At 39.9% G+C, this 21,963-nt stretch overlaps 1 protein-coding gene and 2 non-coding genes across 5 annotated transcripts; 1 reads left to right on the top strand and 2 right to left on the bottom strand.

Annotated features, from left to right (window-relative positions):
• Positions 1-7,171: 7,171 nt before the first annotated feature.
• On the top strand, positions 7,172-19,606 carry LOC145441972 (matrilin-3-like). 3 transcript variants are annotated; one of them, XM_080319925.1, is made up of 9 exons: positions 7,205-7,326; positions 8,006-8,631; positions 8,690-8,867; positions 10,216-10,363; positions 10,681-10,778; positions 13,164-13,357; positions 13,695-13,934; positions 18,117-18,242; positions 19,340-19,606. In XM_080319925.1, exons 2-9 carry the CDS (start codon positions 8,544-8,546, stop codon positions 19,519-19,521), a joined length of 1,254 nt encoding a protein of 417 aa, XP_080176051.1. In that variant the 5' UTR covers positions 7,205-7,326; positions 8,006-8,543; the 3' UTR covers positions 19,522-19,606. The 3 variants fall into 3 exon arrangements, with proteins under 3 accessions (XP_080176052.1, XP_080176051.1, XP_080176050.1); XM_080319926.1 differs by lacking the exon at positions 8,006-8,631 and having other exon boundaries at positions 7,172-7,326; XM_080319924.1 differs by lacking the exon at positions 7,205-7,326 and having other exon boundaries at positions 7,404-8,631.
• Positions 19,607-20,424: 818 nt separating this feature from the next.
• Trnag-ucc (transfer RNA glycine (anticodon UCC)) lies at positions 20,425-20,496 on the bottom strand. Its single transcript has one exon. It is a non-coding gene; the product is annotated as a tRNA-Gly (tRNA).
• An 84-nt stretch (positions 20,497-20,580) lies between these two features.
• On the bottom strand, positions 20,581-20,652 carry Trnag-ucc (transfer RNA glycine (anticodon UCC)). The gene has a single exon. It is a non-coding gene; the product is annotated as a tRNA-Gly (tRNA).
• Between the last annotated feature and the right edge of the window lie 1,311 nt (positions 20,653-21,963).

The following is a 21,963-nucleotide window of genomic DNA, read 5'->3' as shown; positions in this document are numbered from 1 at the left end:
AGCGCCAAGTATCGTGCGCAACTCATAGTTCAAAATGAAATGGAGTTTATGATCAGGATATTTCTTGTTGTAGGCTATTTGTACTTCTTTAATGAAATATTACTTCTTCTGTGGTAACCATGCCCATCGCCCATGTTAGTGAGCGCTGCGTTTCGCTAACGTAAACTTATAAAAACGAGGTTTATCAACTGCGGGGCCTATTTTGTCACGACATTGCATTCTGCGGCCCGCGGCCTCTACGAAATTTGAAAAGTGCGCCCCCTGCACTACACAGTTCTCATGCATGGCTGAAAATTCTCGAGCAGCGGCTTTCAGATGAGGAAAACCATTTCTCTTTTCCAGTAACTCAAAACATCACAGTCCATGCTGTCACGCTCTGCTGCGAAACATCCTTCCACTTCATCCTCTAATATATTTTCTTTGGTTAGATCTGAAGCAATCATCTTATTTCGTGATGTATAGTTGAAGGCTTAAAAGAGAACAAGCCTGTGTTAACCAATTTACTTACTATGCCGCAATTATTTACCCCTGTCGCTGAGTTTATTATTTCATGTAACTTGTATATATAGTTTGTAAGATATTATAAACCTATGTCCCAGAGCACGAAAATTCGATCCCTGATAACATATTTTGTCCGTGGTGCACAACGCCGGAAACGAATAATAATAATAACATTGTTTCTAATAATGAGGGCAAATAGATATTTTTTGTTAAACCGCCACTTTCTCATTACCTAACATCAACACATTCACTGAACAGCATTTATTAGGCTTACCATACGTCCTCTTTTAAGAGGATTTGTCCTCTTTTTTGACTTTTTTGAAAGTGTCCTCGGAGGACGCCCTTTTGTCCTCTTTTTTGAGATTTTGTCCTCTTTTTTGAAAATTTAGGTCAGATTTAGAGCAAATTGCGTGTGATATGCCGCAAATTAGCACAGAAGTGACGCTTCGGCGGGTATTTCGGAGTGAAAAACGGTGATTTTAGTTCTGAGTGAAAAGATGACTTTTTTTTTTTTAGTCATCCACCTGGCAATGTGGAGAGAAAAACGATATTTTGAGCTCTGAGAGAAAAAGATGACCTTTTTTCTTAGTCAACCGCTCGCAAAGTGGGAAAAATTCACCGGTTTTTGAGAATTCTACTCCGGTTTCGCAAGTTGCAAATTTCTGAAAAAGTGTCCTCTTTTTAGATTTCCAAAATATGGTAAGCCTACATTTATTAACAATGTAATTTCGAAATGAAATTAAAATACGCTGGAGAATATACCTAAAAAAATTTAGTCGGCCCACCAACGTATTTTCTACTTCTCAATTTGAAATAATTGCCAACCCCTGGTGTACAGTATACACTATCACACCGACACCTTCCTCATATAAATATACTGCTCACGATGTATGACGTCACCACAAACGCGATCGCAATTTCTTTGTGACGTTGATAATGATACTACGAGTAACTCGATGACCCGTTGACGTGACATAGGGTCAATGATACTGATGCTGTTACGCTTTCTGACCAGACTGCTCCAGGTCCTAACTGTTAAACTTGCACCTCTTCTAACTCATAATCCGATCCTGCTACAGAATTGACATCCTGGATGATTAATTGCGCTTGTGAGCAACGTGTGGGCCTATCAGTTAGTCATACAACTCCAGTTAAATATAAACATTAAACATTCATAGACACACAAATCACTTCTGGGATTCATATATGCAGATGTGAAGCATAGATATGCGACGCGGTAGGTATAGTGAAATCATTTAGTTATGCTTTTTGTCATCCATCGCGAGACCTACATCGTGGACATCTAATAAAGCGATAGAATTTCAATCAATTTTCGGTCCGTGTACTGTACACTCAGCACACAGTACAATTGTATTCGTGCGATAATTGGCGAAGGCCAATAACCCGCAATACGTATAGGCCTGATAAATTTATGTACCTTGGAAACTTATAAATTTCTGCCAACCGTACAATGACTACAAATGATAACGGGTCATGTTTCGGTAGAGAAGGATGTGGAAATCACGATGAAAATTATTTTCCCGCATTGAATGAGTGGTGGAAAGTTTCCGTTTATGACTAGAGCAAATATTGGGGGCGAGTGGCATATACCTTTGATCTAGTATCCAGAATTTGTCGGATAAGCAGAAATCAATGAGCATTGCTGTTTTGATTTCCACGTCACAATATATTTCAATTATATTATATCGCGGTCATAAATTCTACGTCTCTACGTGCATGCATAATTTGGATTAAAATGTTGTACACGATTTATACCGCGGTATAAATCGGAGGAAGGTTCTAGTTTCGGGTGTTATGGGTGTATATTCACACCCGTATATCAGTGATGGTACACGAGTGTAAATACACATTCTTTTCGTTAGCATTGTGCTTACAATACTGTATCAGCAAAACATATGTTCGATGAATACGCTAGATACCGCAACCGGGTTGCTCGGGGTTTGCGCCAGATTACTCTTCTAGAATCGACCAGGCTAAAACTTCGTGAAGACGCAAGCAATTTTACAAGACCCAATTTTGCATGGATATACCAGCATTATTCTCAACTCTCGATAATTAATATACCACCTCCAATCACACCTGGGTTCTTGCATGCCGCTGACTCTGCAGGAATAGCACACAACTGTTACCGATTGTACAACGAGGACGAGGAAGTGCACAAATACTCTGACTCACAGCTGTGAGTCACAACACTTTTAATTGTCCAAAAGCGCAGGAAATCTTCCTCGTTTATATGATGCACACGGCGTTATAGTTTGGGTGTAGTTATTTCATATTCGGGTCTCTTCTTCCTTTCCCCAGTCATCGGCATCGTCATGAAATGAGTTGCTGGAGCCTATAAATGATATAGATGGAATAGCAGACATCGGACGCTATGTTTCATACCCATTTCTATTTTTATGCCAACGCTTGGGAGCATTTTCTACCTTTCGGGGATTTTCCGGTTATTCTTATGGAATTCGTAATACTTGAAACTTTTTTGTACTTAGTGTCATTTTTCCCCGTCGGGGCAATGCTCTTGTAACACAATTTCAAGTCACTTGTATCAATATTATTATTAGTGTTATTTATTCCAAGGCTGCTGTTTTATGCCGTAGCCTACGTAATCTAAATCTGTGGCTCTAAAATGGGATTCCCATGAACCCCAGTGACTCCCCGAGTCAGTCTCAGGGGTTCACCGATAGCCAAGAAACACACCCGATGCATACAGCTATAAAGTCTCACTAAGTTGGAGTAACTATTCATTATAATTTTTAGTTTTGATTCAAAATCATGTTTTTTTATGATTTCGGCGATTCACAGGTCATTTTTTGCACCGTGGTTGTAGCGTGGTTTTGGTTTTGGTATCGCGGTCTTGTGATTTTGGAAATGGTGAAAGTCTATCAGGGATATCTAGAACTAGATAGTAGTTCTAGATATCCCTGATATCCCCGATACCCCTGATATCCCTGATATCCTAGATAGTAATTCTAGATATCCCTGAATTCTACGAAATTACTTGAACTTGATAATGCGCATATGCAAATGTGGTCGGGATGAACAATAGCACCAGACCTTTTTATACGCAGACGAGAATTTGCGACAATATCTGTCGCGACCAAGCCTACTCTTTATTTTCCTTGGTTTTTCGCTCGGCAAATTCAGACGTAACCTCGTGGTGGGATAGCGCAGTGGTATAATCCGCGGCTGCAGCACCCTTGGTTCGCGAATTCGAGTCCGACCGAGGTCGACTTCGGAATTCCTATACCTAAGTGTTGGAGGTTTATCTACGCTCCTACTCGCCACCTCATCCGCGTAAGGGGTGTCTTCCAAGAAGCGTAGAAGTGGGCCGTGGTATAAGTCGGCAGTAATGGAATGAAAATGAAGAATAGCGGCCTGGTTTAATTGACCGCAGTAGTTGACAAACACCATGAATACCTCAAAACAAACAAACAAACTGAACCGCGTGATACAATTACCATGACGGGCACAATGATTCGAGTACTGTGGAAGCCTTGAAACCTTGATTGGTCGTGTCGCAGCATACTAAACATGCAGCAGAAAGCTAGGCGCGTTGGTGGAAATGACATATCTGTGGAGTCGTGATTAACCAACAGCCTTGTCATAAAGTCCAATGAAATAAGCAAAGGTGGTCAGTAACGAAGTACTTCTACTTTTTGGAAGCACTCAAGTAGTTTTCCTCTACTTTTGGTACTTACTCAAGTAGATCTGGTTTATATACTTCTACTTCGTAATATTTTGTGATCTACTTACTTACTTTTCGCTATTTTCAGTTTGTCAAGTAGAAGTAGTTTATTCTCCCAATACGAAAGATGGCCTGAGGAATTTCGGGACTGTTTTCACGGAGTACCAACATGTAATATTCATAAAAGTCAAGTAAAGACCAGAAATTTTTTGCTCTTCGCGCACAATAGTTATGGAGTGACAAATGTGTTTTCACGAAAGTATCAGTGAATATAAGTTAGGTGCCGGATGGCTTGGTTCCGCTCACACCGCATTGTTGCCCATATCAAATATTTCATCACAGTAAATATGACTCACCATAACGTATGAAACTACCGTTTCGCAATCTGGCAATTAAGCCTACCTCTCATATCGTAATCTATCAGCCCCAGGACGTGTCCTGCTAATCTGGAAAATCCGGCTTTTTTAACGTTACACCTGTTTTAGGAGATCATCTTTGAAACTTTATGGACAAAAGACATGGACTATATTTTCCACTTTTAGAAGTGGTATTTGCATATCTCTTTCAATTCCGAGTATCATACATTGAGTTCTAATTACGTTCAGTTCTTTTGTCTGCGGAGCTACACTAAATATAATTTTTACGATCCACACAATATTTGTTATTAACGTATACCAATCGTGCAAAGTGTTGAAACCGTATCCGATACAACCCGTTCTCTCTTCGCCTAAACTTGGGGCCTTATAATATGGGGTAGGGCACCATGCCATGATATTCTCTAAAAATGGGTCTTCTAGTAAACAAACGGTTGGTATCGCATTTTCATATCAATACTCAATACGCAATATCAATATCAATAATTTGCATGCCATGATGCGGGCAAATGCTTATTCTGTCGAAAATCGATACCTTCCGCATAGCTCAATTTTCAGCTTTTGACAGTCCATGCGAACGAATTAAGACTGTTTTTAAAACTACTTACTTACGTGAGTATAGATTTAAAGTCAGTCGATTCTACTTCTACTTCAAGTAGTTTCAGGTGGCTTATTGAAGAAGTACTTTTACTTGTACTTGAGTAGATTTTTTTCGTCGCTTCTTCTACTTCTACTTGAGTAGCTTTCTTGACCACTTTGACCACCTCTGGAAATAAGTATAGTCGAAAATATACCAAATTATTTTTGATTCGATGTAAAACCGGCATTGTTTCTTTGTGGTCGCACAGCAAGTACACATTTGAACTTTTCACATCATTCATACTGCTCATCATCGTCATCATCATTTTATTAAATTTTTGAACAGATCAATGCACCACAAGATTACGATATAATGAAAAGATAGGAGAATTTAGAAACGACTTGAAGTAGTCTTTCAATCAGACACGCACCTTGGCCTACACTTTACGGCATGTAAATAAGAGGCATGTACACTGAATTTGAGAGGCGAGATAGCTATAGTGGTATAATCCGCAGCTTCAACACCAATGGGTTGCGAGTTCGAGTCCGACCGTGGTCGACTCCGGAATTCCTAACTGAGTGTTGAAGGTTTATCTAGGCTCCTATAGTCGCCATATCATCCGCGTAAGCGGTGTCTTATAAAAGCCTTGATGTTGGCTGTGCTATAAGCATGCAGCTACCGAATAGAAAGGGTAGAAAATTGACCTGGTGTAAATGACCATAGTAGTCAACAAGCATCATGAATACCACAAACAGCAATCCCGACACTGGATTTAAGAAAAGATAACATAAAAAGGAAGCGACGAAAATGAATGCTGCATGTGTCGGTAGGCGAGGTCGTTGCCAGATTGCGGTCTGGTATTCATGACGGCTGACTAGTATTGATTCTGGAAAATAGCTTGTATTTCGGTTTCAATGTGGACACGCTGGGCGGCTGTCGGATAGCCGGCGAGATGCTGTTCCACACTTCCACACGACTTCAACAAAATCGAAAACCTGAAAGAATTGACCCAGCGAAAATATAATTTTTGGTGGTCGAGCCTGAATGTACATCAAACCAGGAAAGGACCTCAAATTCTATTGACAGTGAAATATTCAAGCGATATATTCAAAATATTTGTGCCAAATATTTCAAGTAAAAGTTAGTTGCATGAAAACTCGAAAAAATGTAGAAAAGTTACAATATAAGATTCCTCCAAACAGCTTAAAACACCATATTACGTAACTTCTGAGTATTTAGAAAGCTGCCATAAGCTGTAATAAAGTTGCAAAAGTTGCAAAATTTTGCCCTAGTAATGACTAGCGATACTTGAGTACCCGACTTGAAGCCTAATGCTGGATTCATAATCGAATAACTCAATTACACTATTTTACCTAGCTCTAAAAATTAATCGATGAGCGTAATACCGCGTGGTCCATCCCATTATTTCCAAATGGCCTTCACAAGGATTTCGAGATTCGTTTTGCAGCGGAAAGTGAATTCTATGTTACCCAGTCGTATCCATGGAAAATCGTGTCATCAACAGCATTTCGTCACTTCCTTAAATCGCAGGATTCCTGCCGATGCGGTTGCTTTGACTTATTACTAGATGACTTTCGGTTTTTCTGCGTTCATCGTTGAGTTCCACGGATGTAAGCGAACGTGCCTACAATATCCCGTGTCATGAAATGATGACGGACTATTCCACAGAGTTGTACTTTTCTTGCTGATGACGGCTACCGACTTTCTATGATACGAAGTCATGGAGAATGGCTTCTATCGGGAGTAATGGCACGATTTTGACGGATATATCAGTGGTCCTTAAACGTTTTTGAATCATAGCCCGTTATCAAGCTCGACATATCTTCATCGCTCCCCTACAAGTCAGACGTCATCAGTAACGTAGGGAATTTACCTTTCTGGAGTACTTAAATTGATTTTATATATACTTGCTCAACTTCCTCAAGTAGTTTCATTTTTATACTGCTTCTACATCAACAGTTTTGATGCTGAAGTCATGATTTTTACATAGCTAATTTGTCAAATGAAAAGCAGTGAAAAATGAGACTAGGCCGCGTTACGTTATATCGTTCTAATATCTGACTGTCTACTGAAAATGTGGTGCTATCAAAATGGATGGGAACCTATCGCGTGCAGAAGGACATGCAGTGCCACACAAGGGAATGGTAGGTACCATTGTGAAAACTAACCTCGAATCAGTTATAAAATGACGTGAGGCGTTGAATAATACCTGGTGTAATACATTCTGGTGAAAGATATTATTGGCGACAGACAAGTCATAAAATTTGAAAAATGGAAGGGATAGGCAGTCTCGACACTTGGTTTTGGGAGAGGTGTTCGAGTAGGCCAACACCGTTTGTGTTGTGCAGGAGTGATGGTCAACATGGTTGTGGGGTCAATTTATCACGGTGACGGGGGAAAAAAAGTTCACGGATAAGGGTGGAATGCTGGTTTATTTTGGTAATTTTCACCTACTCCACCAAGCTATACTGTGAACCGCGGGATAATGTCATCACTCTGGTCGTGGTAATGCATTGATATTGTTTTCGGGCCTCGTTCTAATTTTCGAAAGGATGAATATAAGGATGAGTAATTCTGTGAATAATATTTGCGTGATAGCTATGGATAATTGGAATATATAATATATTATAGGCCGCGTTAATGTAGCTGTCCAATGAAAAGATCACAGGTATACCACCGGCCATAACAATGAAAATAAAATCGATTATGTGAAAATAATAATTGAATGCGGTAATAGGCCTATTCAACACTTTGATGTTTAAATTAGTTTTAGTCCCATAGATGTCAGCATTTTCACAAAAGTTAACACGAATGGTTTTGCAGGTCATGTTGTTGAAACCACTGATACCGTTGGACAAAATAGTTACAGAAAGTTTACTGATCCAGTGCAATGTAGTTTTGGCCGCTAGTAATGAAGAATGTTGACAATGTAATGATGAAATGCAAGTCCCTGATTATTTATGTCCGCCTTATACTGTTATTATTTTGATGGCAGCTTATTGCAAATTGAGATGGAGGAGCGGAACCTGTTGAGATGACCCGTCGAATCTCAACGACATATACGTAATCATAATCATAATCAGCGCTTCTGTTATTTGCATCCGCTCAAGACGAACAGCAGATACGTTACGTATCAAGCCCGGCGTATTGTAGAATGTCTTCGGTGGTTTGCGAAGCGTAAACTCCTTCTGTATCGATGACCCTTCTCAACAATAGGTCGAATCGCTTGTCGAGTTTAGTGTTCGGCGCAGTGTTGAACGCTCTCTCTTCACAGAGCTATCGAAAGATGTCGAAATACGCGTCTCAAGAAAAATCAGCTGCGTATAGATGTCCTAATTGAATATTCTCAAGTTCGTATAATATGCAAAAACATTTCGAGATGAAGCTTTTGATTTGTATTCTATGCAGCTTAGCAGCAGCACATTTGTCCTTATCCTGCACGACCGATGGTAAGGGGCAATTCTGCTTCCAGGTGCAGTGATATAACCATAATACTTTGCTGCGCAGATGACATTCTGATCGACATCATTTTCGTCGTCGACGGGTCTGCCTCGATAGGAAGAGATCATTTCGACGTTGTGAAGGCATGGCTCACAAACGCCACCACCATGATGTTCAATAGATTCGGGAGGCGGGCTCAATTTGAGGTTTTAGAATATTCCAACAAAGAGGCCGCAATCTTTGGGTGAGGTATCGATCCTATCGTGATATAAGCTATACTACGGTTCCACCAACTGCTGAATTGCTAAACACAGGAGTTTAGCTCTCGTGTTATGTACTTGGTAATGCTGTTTACCAGGCATTGCGAAAACTACTTTTGCTCATTACAAATATATATGGATATTACATCGTAACAAAATTATTTTTCACCTTTCATGAGTCCAGCCTGGTAGTGATTTAGCGCAGTAAGCATACAATCAACGGCTATTATGCGTTCATGAATACAGTTTATGGGTAGCGCACATATATATGAACGGGCTGCCTTTGTAGACAAAGCGTTACCTCGTAGATGGAAGGGCAGTAAGTACAGGAATGGCATATCGATAACAACGTACACATAAGGTCTCAGGACAGCTCAATTAACTAACAGAAAGCAGTGTACAATGGGCGACAATTCCGCAACGGTACTGTTAATACAGTGCAGCCTATTCCCGTGCCCATTACCTCGAGTGTTTTGATATGGATATCAAATCTCGAGACCTAATGCCAACCAAATTCATTTCTAATTTCAGTAACTATATAGGAGTGTTTTCAGCAAGGTTCGTAACAAGCGGTCAATGTAATAGCCTACTATACGGCACTCACGAAGCAGCAGACTTGGTTTTGCGGATACTTTGTTTAACTGGAATGTGAAAAATGTTGTCTGAACCAGACGAAACCATATTCATGTAAAATAGAACTTCTAACGAAACGTACCAGTTACCGATCCTTGCCTATGTATAAGACTGCCTATTCAATTCCAATAGCATGAAGGAACCCTTCTCCGAGGGTAAAACGCGATGGAGTGCATGAGTTCTGTTTTCATCTGAAAGGGGAAGTTTATTTATTTTTCCCTAAGACTCCATTGAATTCAGCTAAACTTTGCCGCAATATGACTTTTTCGTACGCCCCATTGACATGCAATCGTGCACCCACACTATTAGATAGATTTCAATGTAAACTAATCTCAGTGCATCAATATAGCAAGAAGTGAAATTCATATGCCGTTTCTTATGGCGCATTCTTCATTAACACTTTTCATGAGTACCCAATTTCACAAACCATAGCTATGTTTAGATTTCAAGAGCACATCTATATACTGTGCTATAGAACGTGTTCTTGACACGAGGTAGAACAGTTCGTACATTATTCTGGAATAATCGAAAAGCGATCTCATTGATTGATAGAAGCATAGAACGATTTCAATTATTGCAGTTATATTATCGACCATTGTACAATGTTGAAAGTGTCATATGAGGTACTGTTTGGGTTATTCCTGAGCATAGGTATGGAACAATCGTAATATAATCGTGACCTTCTATTTTTCAACACAGAATTCCAATCGCTAAATCTACGAAGTTTGAGATACCGTTTCGACTGGGAGAGTGCGATAGCATCCGATGCATGACGTCACGGATATCCCACATGGAATATCTGAACGGTCATACCTACAAGTATTACGCTTTACGACGAGTTTTAGAGGTAACATGAACCGTTGCATCATCATAGAGTCAGAACCCTTGAACGTATGCGAGATGCTTAAACGGGACAAATTTATATAGAGTAAGGGAACTGTGAAATTTGTTCTCATATTATCAGCTGCGAAAATGTCACGGGCAATAAGCAATTGATTTCTATTTATGCATCTTCAATGTTGCAGCAGACAATACCTTCATATTGCCAAATTTATTCCACTCGAAGCTTTTCGACTGATTTATGGCTCTAAAATTCTAAGATGTCCGTTACCAAAAAAACATGAGAAAAAATAATAATGTAATGCTAACGTTTATTCGTCGCAGGTCGAATTTCCGTTATCCATACACTACCCAAATTCCAAAAAAGCGATTATTTTATTCACGGACGGCGAAGCCACTGATGGTGTGTACCTTCCACGCGCGTGAGTGATCAGTCTTTATATCTTATGAGTAGTGCAATTTTGTTGCACTAAAATCGTGAGGAAGTTACATTTTATTTTAATTAAAGTTGCGGTAAAAAGTTGCCTTTATAATTTTTTTCAAGTTATTAGGTTATGTGATACTCGAAAGGTTCCGTTGTATAATCCAACAGTTTGAGATTTGCATGATGTCTGTTGTTACGTTTCTCTCTTTGCAGTTCAATCGACCATACATACACATTTATGTTCTTTAGGTGTGAAATCTACATGACAGCAATTCGCTCTCAGCTTCTGCAGAGCCGTCAATTTCGTACTTTCCCATTTCACGGACGGTCCGGCCCCTCCCCGAAAACAAGTCTAATATCACACCCCAACCCCCTAGGTCTGCATGCAAACTTGATCAACGACATTGCCGCAACAGTCAGCGTTGTAGACTTGGACAAAAAGGCGACTCAGTGAAAATACAATTTTCGGCGGCATCGCCTAGGCGTCCATGAAATGGGAAAGGACCTCGCGTGAATTAACCAAGCGACTTATTTACATATTGTTCGGACACGGTGGTGCTTGGCTGGGGTTGGTGAACTCCTGGAATGCAAGCCATTGGGTCATAGATAAAATTGAGATTCAGCTAATCCGTCACATACCGGTAGCTCTTTGTTATGCAAATCAATTGAGTAAAAGATAAATCTATAACATATTTTTTTCAAATCACTTCTTCACATTTTGCGCAGTAATTGATAGCAATTTGCAGTAAATAGTTACGCCACAATCTCAATGACACTACAAAGATAAAATGCAACATCGTGCGTTGCTCCCTTTGATATTCCTTACCCTTCCAAATAGTATAGAAGGAGATCTTGTAATATGTACAATGGACATAATATTTGTTGAATTTGTTGCAGCGAAAAAAGTTCTTCGCGCTTGGAGCGATTTCCTTCAGATAGTTTGATGTTATCCGAGGTCATTGTGCTGGGTATTATAAGTGCGACACGCAGAAAAGTTATTACTAAAATATGGTTTGACCATGAAAATGTGTCGACCTTTGTATTACACACATTGGTTTGAATTCATGATAGGATTTATCTTCAATGGATTTTTCTGGAAAACACAGTCGGAGACAGTTAGATGCATTAGTGTCAGGTTGTGAAGCAAGTATATAGGTTCGGGACTATGAGATACGGGTATTTGAAGCCAACCCCTTCCTTGCCGTAACAAATGAAGGCATAAAACTATGGTCAGCATACGGTTCGGCAAAGGGCGGTGCCAGCAATATCTGCGGCAATAAGACTTTGGCCAAAAATTACCACCGTTGGTTGGCAAAGACCTTGGATATTAATATGTCCGTCGTCAAAACGGTCGGCACCGGCACAATTCCGTCCTTGCAATTTGACTAGACAGTAGAACAAATGCAGTACAAACGCGACCCGCTGAGGAATAAAGTGCACCCGACTTTGAAATAGCGTGCTACATAAATGTTTCATAGAACCGCGTTGTGTACAACTGTCGTTTGTGCGTTCTTTGTACATGCCCTTAATACGCAGCACATCAATATGACAAATGCTTTTTTTAAAGTTTGAGGCTTGGGTTGCAAGACGCCACTAAATTCAGATTTGGGTCACGGCCTAAATAGTTTAAGAACCACTGTATTATAAGCTGCGTTCGCTACTATTCAGCATCAATTAAGCTCCATTTTGTGCGGACAAAGTATTTCCCATGACATCAAAGTTGCTCGAGAGGCGCTCTCGCACAAACCCGAACAATGGCGCCAGCTGGTGTCAGTTAAGTTTTGAAACATTACGCCTTCTTCATGGAATTCAACCTATAATTAATCACTGAATTCTTATGTAGAAGAGAAAAGATTTCTAATTCTCATTCGCGAAATAATGGTATGTACATACTCAATGAACAAAAAGACGTATTGTTATATTCTCCATACATAAGGCTAAACTATTTATCATCCGTATGTTTTGTCTCGACTAACATGGTTTCAATTTTCTGATCAGATTCCGTGATTTCGCACTTGTTGTAATTTCTGAAATTATGTAGAATTCATTTTAAAAAATCTATATTTATATTTGTTTATTCTGCATCATTTTCTAAACGCAGTATTACGTTGTTTTCGTACGGGATATCTTAGGAATGGTTGCTACTTGCTATGACTGTATGCGTGTGAGTGCAATGTATATTTATATGTAATTGGCTGTCGTTGGTACCAGATATTGTCACGGGTTGCGACTGACTCTGAAGGCCTCACGGCCTCGCGGCCATTCGTCAATTCCTAGTCTACATTGCCATTTTGTTATGTATCCTTTCCCTTGTTTATTGGTGGGACGAATAAGACCTATTTATTTGTCTCTTTAACTTGCTAACTAAAATTATTCTCAATAGATACCGGAAAACCGTTGAAGAAAATATCACCAATTTTGCAATTGGAGTTGGGGATTTTCTGGAGCAGGAACTAAGAGAATTCGCCAACGGTGGTAGTTCCAATGACAGAGTGTTTACCAGAACCGACTTCGAGTCACTGTCCTCGGTGATCTCGGAATTGCAGACGGATTTGGAGAGAGAAGGATTCTTTTGTGGTGAATATAATTCCTCTTTGAAGTCCGTGAATTGCCAATAGAAAGTCGGAATCATTCTGACTAATGACAGCAGAAAAATGTGGAAGTAGTCGATAAAGACTACGATTACCTGGAGAATTAAGCGCTTTTATTCACGACCATACTTATTTAACTTATTGGACTTAGTCGAACCATAAACACGCATTCGACATACAATATATAACAGTTGAGAACCAACGTCAACGGGCATTTAGTTTAGACAGCCCTCCCATGGCTTGAACATCAAAGAACCATATCTAAAATTCGTAAAGTCAAATACTAATCCGAACCGAAGCTGTTACGTATCTCCTTTGCGCAGATGAATGTCAGTCAGGCACTCATACTTGCAGCGTCCATGCTGCGTGTATCGATACAGTTGACTCGTACCAATGCGAGTGCGGACAGGGGTATTACGGAAACGGCGTAATTTGCGTTGAAATCGACCACTGTGCAAACAATCCCTGTGCTGATTTCAAACACAGCAGATGTATCGCAGAAGATAACAAACCGCTCTGCATTTGCGTCGAGGGATTTCGTGTAGAGAGGGACTCTTGCGTAGGTAAGTGGGAAAATAGTGCAGTAGCATTGATGGTACCATGAGGATCCCGTCTGGAGCCCGATCGGCTTGCCGATAGCATGGACCAGTGATTCCCAACCGCGGCTCTGATTAGCCTCTAAATTAGGGTTACCATATTTTGGAAATCTAAAAAGAGGACACTTTTTCAAAATTTTCAGACTTGCAATACCGGAGGAAAATCCTGAAAAAATGGTAAATTTTTTGCACTTCGTGGTCGGTTGACTGAAAAAATGGTCAACTTTCCGGTTCGGCTCCCGAAATGACCGCCGGAGCGTTACTTCAGTGCTGATTTACTGAATCTCCATCGAATTTTGCCCTATATTTAACTAAAATTCTCAAAAAAGAGGATAGAATCTTTAAAAAGTGGACATTTGGGCGTCCTCCGAGCACGAGTCAAAAAAGAGGACAAATCCACTTAAAAGGGGACGTATGGCAACCCTACTCTAAATACCCCACAAGAATATAATAGACAAAAATAAAATATACAGTTGCTTTTATTTCTATGAATAGTTATAGTCAATTTCTGTACATGAATGCTAAAATGAGGGATATTGGAAATTAGGGATGGTGTGAACCTCTAAAAGGTTCAGGTTCGTGTGAACGCGAACCTTTTTGATAGGTTCTGTGTTAACGCGAACGTGAACCTGATGACGTCACGTGACGTCATATTGCTGATTCCAGCCCTACATTTCAGTGAAGTGATGGCTTATATTATTGACTACATAATTCCACAATGCTGAAGTACAGATTGACGTTTTAAACGATACCAAATGCATCAACTGAAGCAATCAAATGATATAATAATCCCATAAAATCAATATCTTTCGTCGCTTTGCCAACCATTTCGACGAGGACTTGCAAGGGAATATACGCCTCAACGATCTAGGCCAGACCGTACAATGTATTCGGGGTCTGAGTACTGCTATTGCTTGATATTGAGCGGAGTGTAAAACGGGTTTCTGTACTTGCTACCGATATTACCCCATTAAAAATTTATACAGCAGAAGCCAAACACCCCAATCGCACGGATTTTTTTATGATACAATGAACATATGAAATCAAGATTGACCCGATACCCCTGCTAGATTTTTACATTAGACTACGACATCAATTCCATTGTTTGGTTAAATAAGCATCATTCGCCAACTACCTATACATGCTACATGTAGTGAATTTTGATCTTGATGTTGTGTGATCGCCGGTCAAACTAACAGCAGAGAGTCACTAAATATTCACAAACGGAAAGCCGGATATTTCGAGCAAACTTTTGCAACAAAGCATGGTGGGTGCATGCTCGTTTGGTGATGTTTATTTTTATGCTGCCAGCGCCATGCGTAGAATGGTGCGAAGTTGAAATGCAAAGAATTTTAACGAAAGATGTTATAATGACCTGAAAAATGGTAATATATGAAAAGGGTTCACAGTGTAGAACCTACCAGGGTTCGTTTGTGAACGTGGACCTCTATATTTCTGAGGTTCACGCATCCATCCCTATTGGGTATGTCTAAAGCCGTCCAAGGCCGCTTCTGAAAACCGAGAAAGAGAATTCTTGCAGACTAGCGTCAAATGTATGGATGAATACCAGCCAGAAAATGATATATCTCTGCTGGTCATAGACCTTTATATATCGTGTCTGTGAAGAGTAAATTTCGACACAGTTTCACTAACATCAAGATGACGGTTCATAGTCAAGTATAAATTGCAATAAGTCCAATATTACTCAGCGTATAATCCCCCGCATTAATTGTGCATTAATTGTTGGAATGTATGAAGATATATCACATAATGACATAATAGTATTTTGTACTAATGATGTGTATTTTCAGTTTATTTTATTGTATAGCACTCGCCAATCTGCTTCTATCAATGATAAAATAACCGATATAGAATCGATAGAAGTCTATGTGCATGCTTTTGAATTAGCTGGATGGCGAGATACAGAGGTAGGCTAGCTACCTTTAGATGTTCATTATAGCCTACTTCAAACGTACTATGAAGTTTGAAATGCGGATCCGACATCCAAAAAGGTTGGAAACCACTGGCACGGACAGTAGGCTAGCCTATCACACTTTGACAGAAGTATATCGGTATCGGTCATTAATGGTAAACAATGTCGACAATTTTCTTTGACCTGACGACATGGCAGTATGCTGGAGTCAGATAATTATAATCTGCGGCTGTTAGACTGCACTCATAGCGAAAATATCGTGTATTCACACGCAAAAGGTGGTATGCACGAAACAGGACCTGTAATTCAGAATTATATTGAGGTTATAACTCTAAAATGCGTTCCTTCTTAGGTCCTTCCGTGCGTGCATCATTTGGATTAATTTTTTCTGTTTGATATATATCAGGGCCGACCAACCCGTGGCCCACGAGGTAATTTCCGAAATTAGTAATATTATAAAAAATGGATTGCACAGATTGTGAACTTGCAAGGCCAACCAAAAATTTGATTAGTCTGGCCGCAAAATTTGAGATGTGATGACTAAAATATCAGTTCCGACGCATTGTTAGATCCACGAGGCAGTCACATTTTGGTAGATACTCATACACTACAATAAAGCTGAATAATTTGCGATAGATTTATCAAAAGTGAAAATTTTCTACGCACTCCGCACAACATGTTGTCACTCGATTTCTTGCTCTTAATATTGTTACCCCTTTGTGAAAATGAAAGAACGCCTAATGTATCGGATTGAGTCTAACTATATTCGCGACTACGAGACAAAGTGTCGTTCAACATATGCGACCTTGTGTTTGCGCTGGCAAAAAGACCGTCGACTATGAAACCTAGGCACAAAGGGATTGACGCGTATTGGTCGAAGCTTTCGATATCGATGTGTCCAGGCGCCGAGTGGTCCAGTCCTTGCGGGCTGAGCCCAGGGATATACAGCAGGCCCGCAATATAGTCAAGTGACAATATTATTGACCTATGAACTTCGAAAACTTGTCGCGGCTAGTGGCCCGCGCAATAGTTTGTCAATCGAGTTTGACCCTTTGGCTGAAAAGGTTGGCCCCCCTGATATATACCGTGGTTTATGTCTGAGATATGTTCTGATTTTGTGTGGCACGGGTGCATATCCACACTTGTATAGCACGGGTGGTACACGAGTGTGGGAATACGAATATTAATATATAAACTACATCTTGCAGGTGTAAAGATGCAGTCTTTCTAGTTTGCTTCGTGTCAGAGCATAACAATGACTGTAACGCTGTTCTAGTGAATACTGAGAAGTTTTGGAAATGCGCCTTAATATAGAAGCCATATCTCTCGAAATTCTATGGAAATGCAGGGTATTCATTCGCTATTGGTTATGACTAGGCGATTTTTTCGACCTAGAAAAACAAGATTTTGACATTTTTGACCTCAAAAATACTTAATTGTGACCGAATTTCGAGCTCACGTATGTAAATTAGGTGCTTCCCACATCATGTTAGAATTGTATTACTCATCTTCATTTCTGGTTGGAACTGTCTGTCATTACGAAGTAGTGTGGCCTGAAAAAACATTTTTGACTTGAAAACTGATAAATTTTTACATGAAAAAAACTTTATTTTGACAAAATCTAAACCAATGAAGATTTCCAGTATAGTTAGTTACATCACGCATTATGGTAGAAATACTTAAAATTTGTTTTAGTACAGCGAAAGATTCATTCCTACATTCTCGGGTAGAAAGTAGCTTGCGAAGAATGGAGAAAGAACGTTCAACAGCAGCAGTATAGTTGGCTGGCGACACTGATACAGCATGTTGCTTTATTCAGACAATGTGGTCTACATCACAATTTTAATCTTACTCTTCTTGATATAAGAACCAACGCTCACTCAGTCTTGCTTCAATTAAGATATTGCGTTACGTTCAGCATAACACCATGTTAACCTATTTGTTTCATTTGACCGTTTATGACTCACAATGAGGGGATAATGGGCCATCTACAACGGTAGGACTATAAAATAGGCTGAAAGCTGTAAAATGTCAAATGATAATGTTTACCGACAGTGCAAACATTTACGATACAAACGAAATGCAGGTGGCAAAAACATTTTGACTTATTTTGACATGTCAAAAAAATACCCCAGTTATGACTTTTCCATACAAAATTACTGTATTTATCTACGCTGATTTATGCTGAGTTTTAAAAGCCATCTTTATTTCATCAGACATCAACGAGTGCGAGCCCGGTGACAACGTATGTCCGCTCGAAAATTCCGTGTGTCGAAATCACGAAGGCAGCTACGAATGTCCGTGTGCAGACGGGTACGAATTAAACGAGGGAGAGTGCACTAGTGAGTTGATCGTAGTTACCAGAATATCTTTGAACATCAGACATGACATCGATATAGCAGTCGTTTATCTGAAGAGAAATTTACAGGCTCGTGTTCGCGGCCTGTATACTGTCACTTCGGTTCAGTTTATTAATGATTTCTCCAATTCAAAACACCATAAGATTGCGATGAAATGAGAAGGCAAAAAAGTAGAAACGTCTTGGAGTAGTCTTTCAATCGAACTGACACCTTGGCTAGGAGCATTTAAATAAGAGCCATGCACACTAGAAGAAAGGTACCAGAAGATAGCAGAAAAGGGATAAAAATGCGACGAAAATGATGGGGCATGTGTCGACAGGCGAAATCGATATGCCTGATCATGGTCATGTAATCTCGAGCGTAGCAGACTGGCATTGTTTGATTGGTGTTGCTGATGATATCAACGACAAATGACCCAAGACTTTCAAATACAGAGATTTAGGTATTTCCGGATTATCCAATACCGACGGCATGTTTTCTGAGCGCACCAGAGGCTCTCAAAGTAGTCAGCGTTGCTGCCCAAGTAGAAATACATTTTTTGCTCAATTACAAGTACAAGTATAAATTCCGAAGACATGTCAATTGTCCAAGCTACTTCAAGTTGAAGAACAAAGTAGTCGAGTAAGTGTATAAAAAGTAGGTTTTGTCGAGATGTTACATAATTTTAGCAGATATTAATCTGACACGGTTACTTTGAAAATTGCAAGATGCATCTTCGCGACCAATGCAAGTTGACTGATGAAGAGACAAATAGGTACAATCTTAGAAAATAAATTTGCTTACTGTGACACAGATACTATATCACGCGGTTGTCCTGGCAATTTCACTCACTTATCCCGAAACTTTCTACTTTTCAAATGTGTACAGAGTAAGTATTTAGGACGGAAAAAACTTTCGGCTAGAAATGGAAGTAGTCAAAACATAAAACGTATACGTGATTACTTCGAAAGTACTATAGGTCACTGACCACCTCTGGATGGCCCCCAATAATACTGTGCTCAAAGTTTGCTTTACTGGCGATACTCCTGTGAGATTATATCCCTCATCCAGTAACGACCGCTTATTTTTATTTAATACAGAGACGTTTCCACTCAGCGATGTCATCGCCGTGATCTCTTTCACACTGGCAACGCTGATCGTCGTCGCCCTGATTATCTTCGTTGCGGTCAAAAGACGACGAAGATCGTTTTCGCCAAGAGCAGCTTCCAGCGACTCGGGAGACAGTCCTGAACAAGTTGAATTGTATGGAAACGAAAGATGAACCAACTACCGGTTATCAACCAAATTAAATCGGCCAGACAGTACATAGTTAATATTTACTTGAAAATAAAGTACCGTTCCGGAGAGTAGACGTCTTCAAAGTTCAAATATGTCTGGGAGGGATATTGTAGCAAACCGCAGTCTTTCCGCGTGTCATGTCACTCCGAGTTTCAATAGGGGTAGGGTTAGGGGATAGGATTAGGACATAAATATCAAAGACACGAAATTGGTCCCGTTTCGTTTGAAATAGTGCCGGGATCAATCACGAAAATTTAGATGATGAGAGAGAGAGAGAGAGATTTGTCAACCTTGCAAATCAACAACATGCGTGACAAGAATGAAATAGGGTGAAATGTGATATACAGCTAAGCAGGTATCGACTATATCGGAAGCTCGGTATAACAGAGTCGTCAAAGCCGATCCGCACCCAGACCAGCAACATCTTACTGCAGACGTCTTTACGCTCACAACTCTAAATTAGCTAAGTACAAATGCAGGGAAAATCAGTACCATGGAAAATAAATGAATAATGAATTAAATAAGGTTGCTAATAGCTGCTATGTATATGCGTATTTCTATTTGCTACATCACTGTCTGGTGTTACTATTAGGGGCTCTCGTAAGACCTATACATGCAAATGGTGCGATAAAACGCATGAATTCACCTAGATATGTTCTTCACGACACGACCGTCCGATTCCTCTGGTTAAAATCGTCCTGATTATAGGCATACTAAATATCTATTCTGTGGAGTCAAGCTCCGTTCCAAAAGCTGCGTCGACAGGGAACCGAACCCAGATATGTTGCTTGGATGGCAACAATGCCAACATTTACACCATCGACGCCGAGCCTGTCCAAGCAACTCATAGGCGAGATAGTGGAAAAAAATCAATAATGACAAAGGATGCGTCGACCGGGAATCGAACCCAGATCTATTGCTTGGAAGGCAACAATGCTAACCTTTACACCATCGACGCCACGCTGGACGAATATGATGACTGTGCCCTAAACCGAAGCAACTCATAGGCAGCCTGTGTAATATTATGATTAATGATTAAAATTGCGTCGACCGGGAATCGAACCCAGATCTATTGCTTGGAAGGCAACAATGCTAACCTTTACACCATCGACGCGCACGCTTGGGCGGGTTGAAAGTAGCAATACCCAATTCAGCACTTGAAGAGCACATTTGAATTGAGCTGTAGTGGTCATTTTAACGCAGATCGAATGTTTATGTGATGTTATTGATGCATAATCTGACTCCAGAAGGTTGATTCGTTCTTCGCTACGTGTAATTTCTTCTTCCCACGGACCTGACTCGCTCCCGTACATCGAGGGTTACCATACGTGCTCTTTTAACAGGATTTGTCCTCTTTATTGAGATTTTGTCCTCTTTTGTGAGAAGTTTGGTTAAACATAGAGCAAAATTCGACTGATATACAGTAAATCCGCACTGAAGTAACGCTCCGGTGACTATTTCGGGAGCTGCGCCGGAAAGTTGACCTTTTTTTAGACAAACGACCACGAAATGCAAAAATTTACCATTTTCCGGGATTGTCCTCCGGTATTACCAGTCAGAAAATTTGGAAAAATTGTTCTCTTTTCAGATTTCCAAAATATGGTAACCGTGCGCATATCACTACATGACGTGACACGCGACAGCCTGTCTTGTAGAAACAAGACACGACACGGCGACGTTATTGTTGTAACCACTCCAACGGGTATAATCTTTCTTGAACAAGATATAATTTCGAATGTATTTAGAATTTTATAACACGCACAAACATATTCGAAAAGCTTCTTGGAGGTACAGAACTTCAATATACAATTGAATAGTATATTCATATTGAAATGAACCCGAATATTTTCGGCTGACACTCGTCAGGGGTAATCGTCAGCAACTAATAGAGAATTAGAAATAACATTGTATATCAACAATCGTATCACAAAATATGACGTCACCAGCATGAAATTTCGAATGAGAGAGCGTTCAATGTACTATGTTAAGGTGGTACACGCAAACATATTCATACCAATACAATAGTATAACAACGTGGCATTTCTTATCAAGTTTTCGTGTATGAATATATTCCGTTATGGTAATCAAAGCTCACGTGGAGGAAGATGGGATTAGTTTAAAGAAAACACTAAACTGGCTCGCAGATCTGCAACATCTTTACAGCATCCACTCGCTGGTTAAACGCGATCTCGACAGTTATCATTATTGATAGCAGGTATGCCGCAAATAGCCTACACGTCATGAATATATCGAGGAAGAAAGTCAGACAAGGGACAACGAATGTTTCATACATACTTAATACTTATGCGCGAATATCTGCGTATATTTCAGAAAACAGGACATTCTCTACTACCTGCTGAAGATTACTCCTGGCGAATGTCAGCCGAACTTATTTGGGTTCATTTCAGTATGAATAAACTATTTA

This window comes from Botryllus schlosseri, chromosome 6, assembly GCF_051294905.1.
Source record: "Botryllus schlosseri isolate E-star chromosome 6, Bs_hap1, whole genome shotgun sequence".
Taxonomy (NCBI): Eukaryota; Metazoa; Chordata; class Ascidiacea; order Stolidobranchia; family Styelidae; genus Botryllus; species Botryllus schlosseri.
The sequence above is the reverse complement of the archived record's forward strand: the minus strand, read 5'-3'. Positions and strand labels throughout refer to the sequence as shown.

Coding starts and splice junctions, on each gene's coding strand:
- LOC145441972 (XM_080319925.1), top strand. CDS start 8,544: ATGCAAAAACATTTCGAGATGAAGCTTTTGATTTGTATTCTATGCAGC. Junction 8,632..8,689: donor CTTATCCTGCACGACCGATG/GTAAGGGGCAAT, acceptor TTTGCTGCGCAG/ATGACATTCTGATCGACATC. Junction 10,779..13,163: donor GGTGTGTACCTTCCACGCGC/GTGAGTGATCAG, acceptor TATTCTCAATAG/ATACCGGAAAACCGTTGAAG.